Genomic DNA, 6,926 nt, shown 5'->3' on the forward strand with positions numbered 1-6,926 from the left:
ATTTTTGTATTTTAAACTTCTATGAAATATAGCGCTTGTGAAATTGTGAACAAAATACATACGTGAATAAAAATGTTAAACCACTGTTGTCTCCATTCCTTTTATAACTAATAAGCAATATATGTTTCAATTAATAAATTGTTGATGAATATCTCCTCCAGACACCAAGAAAGAAACACTTGTATCTGTTGGAGTGTTTATGTGTCCGTAGTAACTATAATTTTTCTAGTGTAATTCAGGGTCCCACTTTATATCCTTTGGTTGCTTATTTTTTCACTGTTAACAGTTTGCGCATCACTGCACTTTTCATGTGTGTTACCAATGTCATGGACCTTTTGTTAGACAATGTATATGTGTCTTATATAAACACTATTTCTGTGTCTATATGTACAATCTGTGTCTATACAGTATGTACAACTGTTGTAATGCGGCCCTTATGATGCCAGCTCATTAATTATGAATTATGTGTGAACATTCTGATGTATAACAAGATTTTGCTTCACTGTAAAACACTTGTTACATTCAGAACATTTAAACGGTTTCTCTCTTGTGTGACTCCTCTGATGTTTAACAAGATGTGAGTTTTGGGTAAAACACTTGTTACATTCAGAGCATTTATATGGTTTCTCTCCTGTGTGACTCCTCTGATGGCTAACAAGATGTGAGTTTTGGGTAAAACATTTGCTGCATTCAGAACATGTAAATGGTTTCTCTCCTGTGTGAATCCTCTGATGTATAACAAGATTTCGCTTCTCTTTGAAACACTTGTTACATTCAGAGCATTCAAATGGTTTCTCTCCTGTGTGACTCCGCTGATGACGCACAAGATGTAACTTCTGGGAAAAACACTTGTTGCATTCAGAGCATTCAAACGGTTTATCTCCTGTGTGAATCCTCTGATGTAAAACAAGAGATGAATTTCGGGAAAAACACTTGCTGCATTCAGAACATGTAAATGGTTTCTCTCCTGTGTGACTCCTCTGATGTGTAAGAAGTGCTGATTTACATGTAAAGTGTTTGTCACACTCAGAGCACAGATGTGGTTTTTCTCCTGTGAGACTCATCATGTGTTAGCTAAAAAACAAATTTGCTGTAGAAGGTTTCTCCTATCCAGAAAATAGGAATAGCTTGTGTGATTCCTCCAGCCGCGTAAGAAGAAATTACGTCTGTAGTTGGCTTGATCAGAGAACAATGTCCCTTTCCACACGGTCTTGTTAGTGAAAATCCTCTTACTTATTTGTCCTGAAAGAAAAAAATGTATATTTAAAAGCATAAAGGTTATTGCAGTAATAGTGTTACTTTATATCTGGAACATGGTATATCTTTATGTAAAGTAAAAAATATGACCCAGTCATTTACCTTTGCTTTTATAATATTGTATAATGCCAAATTACTATATCTAAATTTCCAGTCATATGTGCAGCATGGGGACCTCTATCATCCTGCAGCAGATACTGATACTAAATATAATACACAGGGGTAGACATATGAACAAGGGTGTAGCTACCATAAGCAAAGGCAGTGCAGGTGCTATGGGGCCCAGAGCTGAGAGTGGCCAACCTCACCTGTAACAGTTACATGTGTCATATACATTTATCACCATTGGGTTTTAAACTTTTTCATTGGGGCCTGCAGTATATCTAGGTATGCCCTGGATCTGCTCATTGTAGTTTGGTATAAAATGAACTGGAGGGCAGTTTTATGTTATATAATATGAACTGGGGCACTGTAATGAGGCAGAATATGAATGGGGAGCACTGTATATCATAATGTGAATTGGGGGTACTGTGCGGCATAATGTGTACTGGCAGCTCTGAAATGTGACATAGGGTGAACCACTACTACAGTAAGATTCATAAAAGAAATGAGGGCACTACTATGGGGCATGGCATTAAATAAGGCTGTACTATGGTTCAGAAAATTAAGTAGGACACTATAATAGGGCATAGAATTAACAACTTCTGCAGAAAAGTGTCTCTCTAGAGTGTATTGGTATGGGGGGGCCTTCACAATGTTGCTATGGGGACCACAAAGTTCTGGCTACGCCCTTGCATATGGAGTGGTGTTATGGGGGAAGTGGAATCAGCGTATGCTATGTGCGTTGATACCACTTCCGCCCATGTATTAATGTGGCAGTGTGTGCTCAGTGACAGGGTCACTATACATTCCTGTCATTGTCAGCTCTGCTATCATTTATATTATATAGTCACAGTGAGGCTGAAACAAGGTAAACTGCCCATCGGGTTCAACCTGTATTCTGCGTTAATTTATTCATATTATAATGTGTCTGCTAAAGTAATGGCTTAGTACCAAATGACAACAATGATTCTTACCACTCCCAGATAATGCAATGTCAATATGTTAAATGCTATAGCCCTGGATACATTTACCAGTTATTTTCCAGGAATTTGTCCAATCCGCTTCTAAATACATTTACAGAGTCTGCATTTATTACCCTCTCCGGCAGGGAGTTCCAAATCTTTATTGCCCTTACCGTGAAGAACCCTTTCCTACGTTGTGTACGGAATTTCCTCTCCTCTAACCTAAGCGAGTGCCCATGCGTCCGATATAGAGTTATTTTAATAAACAAATCCGCTGCTAGCTTCTTGTAATTACCCTTTACATATTTGAAGACATTAATAATGTATCCTCTTAGATGCCTCTTTTCTAGTGAATACATATTTAACCTAGCAAGCCTTTCCTCATACTCCAGAGACTCTAAACCTTTAATCAGTTTAGAAGCTCTTCTTTGAACTCTTTTTAGTTCCCCGATATCTTTTTTATAATACAGTGCCCAGAACTGAACCAAATATTCCAGGTGCGGACGTATGATTTGTACAGTGGCAGGATTATATCCTTGTACCTTGTCTATATGCCCCGTTTAATGCATGCAAGCATGTTATTAAGTCTATTATCTATAAGCACCTCAAATCTTTTTCCATTTTTCTTTGCATGTGTTTTTTTTCCCCAAAATGCATAAATTTGCATTTTTCTATATTAAACCTCATTCTGCATTTAGACACCCAGGTTTCAGTTTAACTAAGTAATTCTGTAAAGACTCCACATCGTCTTCTGAATTAATTACCTTACACAGTTTAGTATCATCTGCAAAGATTGACACTGTGCTTTCCAGGCCTATTCCTAGATCATTGATAAACATAGTGAAGAGCAGTGGGCCAAGAACTGACCCTTGTGGTATTCCGGTAACTACTGGTGCCCAACTGGAGAACATCCTATTGGCCACTACTCGTTGCAATCTTTTATCCAGCCAATTACTTATCCAAGTATAAATAATATAACCTAGACCAAGTTCCCATCATTTGTTGATCAATCTCCTATGAGGCACTGTATTGAAGGCTTTTAAAAAATCTAAATACACCACATCCACTGCTTTTCCATGGTCAAGATTCTTGCTCAATTCCTCGTAGAAGCTAATTAAGTTGGTTTGGCATGATCTGTCCCTTACAAACCCATGCTGACTTTTACTAATAAACTTTGTAGCCTGTAGGTGATCCCCTATGCTATCCTTCAAAATTGCTTATAATATTATACCCACTATAGAGGTTAAAGTAACTGGTCTATAGTTTCCAGGATCATTTTTATTTTCCTTTTTAAATAAAGGCACTACCTCCTTCCAATCCCTTGGTACCATGCCTGATCTAATTGAACTATGGAAAATCAAGTATAGAGGTTTTGCTAGTTGTAACCTAAGCTCCATAATTAACCCTTAGATGAATACCGTCTGGGCCTGGTGATTTATTAATCTTCACGTTACCTAGTCTCTCCAGGACTATTTCCTCACTTAAACAAGCATCAAGCCAAGAATCATTACCTTCACTGTCGTCATGCATTAATGTCACCGGTTCATCCTTCCTGGTAAATACTGATGAAAAAAAATTGTTCAGTATTTCCGCTTTTAATTTGTCATCATTTATCAATGCTCCCAATTCATCATTTAAAGGGCCTACATTCTCTTTCTTTAACATTTTACTGTTTATATATTTATAAAACATTTTAGGATTGGTTTTACTCTCTATAGCGATTTTTTTCTACTGACCATTTTTACATTGCAGGACAATGTAAGAATGGTCAGTAGCAGTGACCATTCTGACACCTACAGCTATCAATTTCGACAGCTGCAGGTGTTATTGCCCATACACCACAGCAAGGGACTGTGCTGTCCCTGGCTGCAGCGGCTGCCAGTTCTGGGCTACATGTGAGATCTCATGATAATAGCGAGAACTTGCAAATGAGCACTGGAGCCGGTCAGAGGAAAGTCACAGCACTTCAGTACTAGGCTAATGCATTGTGCACTCTAGCAGTGATTGCCAGAGGGGAGTTTTAAATCCCAAAATCCATCAGACAAGATGATAATAACACCTCACTAAAGGGCAAAGCAAGAAGCATTATACACACATGATAGTAGCGGGTATAATACATTCCCGTCACAGTCTATTAATGTTTCCTAATAATTGTAAAATCCCCATACGCTGAACTCAGAGTGTGCAGATTATACACTACTCACCTCCTGCCAGGGCTGTTTAGGAGAGAAGACTCCATTCAGCCCCCTCTCTGCATTATTGTAGATGCTGACATTGTGCCAGAGTCTAATTCTGCTACAATAGTGAGAGACCTATGATTAAGATGCGTTGTTGTCCACTCATCACATAGATTGAAAATACAGACTCTAATTGTATCTTCAAAATATTTGCTAAGCCTAAAGGTTCACCTGCTTTTGTTATAATCGATAATTTTCCTAAATTAAAAAATGGGCATGTATAACAAATCAAATGTTGTATCACTTGATTTGGTTCTCTTTATCTACTTTTAAAACTTGTGTAAAATTTCTATATAGAAAATTCTGAAGGGTTTACAAAATTTCAAGCACCACTGCATATACTAAGCTGATACACAGAGTAATATGGGCGATAGTATGAAAGAACCATTTTATATATAATAACATGATACAAAGAGTAATAGTTAAGATACTATGATGTACAGATGTGTCCACATACACCTCTCCAATATCCTGCCATTTATAGAACGGCTTGACATGCGATAGACTGAGAGATTTAGCAAACATACTCTTAATTTGCTTCTTTGATATACTACTTTATACATACTCTGTTATGGCAAACAAAATGTCAAATCCATCCACTCGCTACTCATAGAAAAAAGCTTAGCTATACTATGCATGGCGTGTCATGTCGTGGCAAATTGAGAACAATAGAAAAGGTGTATGTGGACATATCTGTAGCTGCCACCAGTGAAAGTTGCAGAGGTTGGGCTGCAGCACAGTTCCAAAAACAAGGAAGCCACCAGCGGCCACACCAACCACGGCCAACCATAAAAAAAACTTCTAAATGAAAATACGGGATAATTCCTCAAAAGCCTGTTTGAAATCTTCTAGAACAACTGTGGAATAACATGACACATTAATTCCAGCTGTTCACAGCTATCAGTTTATCTGTGGCCATGGATAAAACACTCATTTTGGATTGCAATACATCATTTTACATGCATCATTTAAAGTGGTGCCTTCGTTTATCTCTACATACTGTAGCTTGATTTTGGACGCATATCCACACCATATCCCCTAAAAAAAAGTTTTTTGATATATACTATATCCTACATATTCATCTATTTTAAAATATTCTCTGTATGTTTATTGCTTTAATAATGGTTTACTATAAAATAAAGGAGCCATGTTTTTTCTTTTAGAGAAAAACTGGATAAGTATTTTCATTTATTGGTAGTTGTATGTACCCCAGTATTAAAGGAATCAGCACCATACTAATATAACACTTTAAAATATTACTATACACCCGGTAAGAGGAGGGATTCCTCTTATTTTATTAGTAGGCAGCAGACTCTGCTTCACATTTATTAACAGCACAGCTAGAATCCGATAGTTTAAATAATTTAAGCAAATGTTTAAGAAAAGGTTGGTCTTCATGTCTAAGGGACAACTAAATTATTGCTGCCGCTACGGATCTGGCTCATACATTTAAAGTAACAGACTGTAAATGCCTATCAATATACTTACAGTACATATTTATTATGGCCTTACATTCATGTACATAATGCTTCATGAATATCTAACTACACTATGTCTTATAGGATAATGTTGTGTCATACACAGTGTATTATCTTTATATTTTTATTTTAAAACGTTTAAATTCAGTTTTTATACCAAACAATATTTATTAATAGATAACACATTATATAGAATATAAAGTTCACAAAAGTGAACCCTTGTAAATATAATCATATTATATATTAAAACTCACTATATAACAATTATTTAAATATTGACAAGACATTATCTACAAAATAACATCTGCAAATGTGTGTGTATGTATCAGTATATTCATAAGTGTAATATAATCACCTTACTCTGGAGAATCTTCCTCTGTCTCTCTTACTCCTCCATCCATCCAGCTCTCCAACCAGTAACTCCTCCAGCAGCTCCTCCATCAGCTATCAGTGGCCTGATACAGCCTATTTATAGTCACTCCTCCCCCATCTCTCCCCAGTAGTTCCCAGGATGGCCAGAAGGAATTCTTACACTGAGAGGTGACATGTAAATTAGGGTGTCATAACATTAGTATATAGTCATTCAGCACATCAGCTTCTCGTGCCCAGTCCCTTGTCTTGTAAATGAGGTGTAAATATTCCTAAAGTCACTTACTACAATGGGAAATGCTAATTACACCCTGGCAGGGGTAACACCTTGTATTCTAATTAGATCACAGCAGCTTTTGGCCTCCTGTTATGTCACCAGAGGGAACTTTTGTTTAGGAGTCACCTATTGTCCAGACAGAGCTTTAGCAGAAATACCTGTTATACATGGCAGCAGCAGGAATGTAACAATGTGATGTTATTATTTACATTGAATCATTGTCAATGTAAATAATAACATCAAA

The 6,926-nt window shown here is 36.9% G+C and overlaps 1 protein-coding gene across 1 annotated transcript; it reads right to left on the bottom strand.

Moving 5' to 3' along the window:
* Positions 1 to 461: 461 nt before the first annotated feature.
* On the bottom strand, positions 462 to 3,986 carry LOC134934275 (gastrula zinc finger protein XlCGF17.1-like). The gene is made up of 3 exons (XM_063929744.1): positions 3,740 to 3,986; positions 1,165 to 1,242; positions 462 to 1,051 (listed from the first exon to the last, which is right to left on the bottom strand). Exons 1-3 carry the CDS (start codon positions 3,984 to 3,986, stop codon positions 462 to 464), a joined length of 915 nt encoding a protein of 304 aa, XP_063785814.1.
* Positions 3,987 to 6,926: the final 2,940 nt, after the last annotated feature.

This window comes from Pseudophryne corroboree, chromosome 6 (assembly GCF_028390025.1).
Source record: "Pseudophryne corroboree isolate aPseCor3 chromosome 6, aPseCor3.hap2, whole genome shotgun sequence".
NCBI lineage: Eukaryota > Metazoa > Chordata > Amphibia > Anura > Myobatrachidae > Pseudophryne > Pseudophryne corroboree.

Bases quoted from the DNA above. Each gene is read 5' to 3' on its own strand.
- LOC134934275 (XM_063929744.1), bottom strand. From the start codon at position 3,986: ATGTTAAAGAAAGAGAATGTAGGCCCTTTAAATGATGAATTGGGAGCA. The intron at 1,243-3,739 runs GTATTCATCTAA...TTTTTCTTTCAG, and splicing joins TAAATCACCAGGCCCAGACG to GACAAATAAGTAAGAGGATT. The intron at 1,052-1,164 runs GTAATTTCTTCT...TGAGTCTCACAG, and splicing joins TGATCAAGCCAACTACAGAC to GAGAAAAACCACATCTGTGC.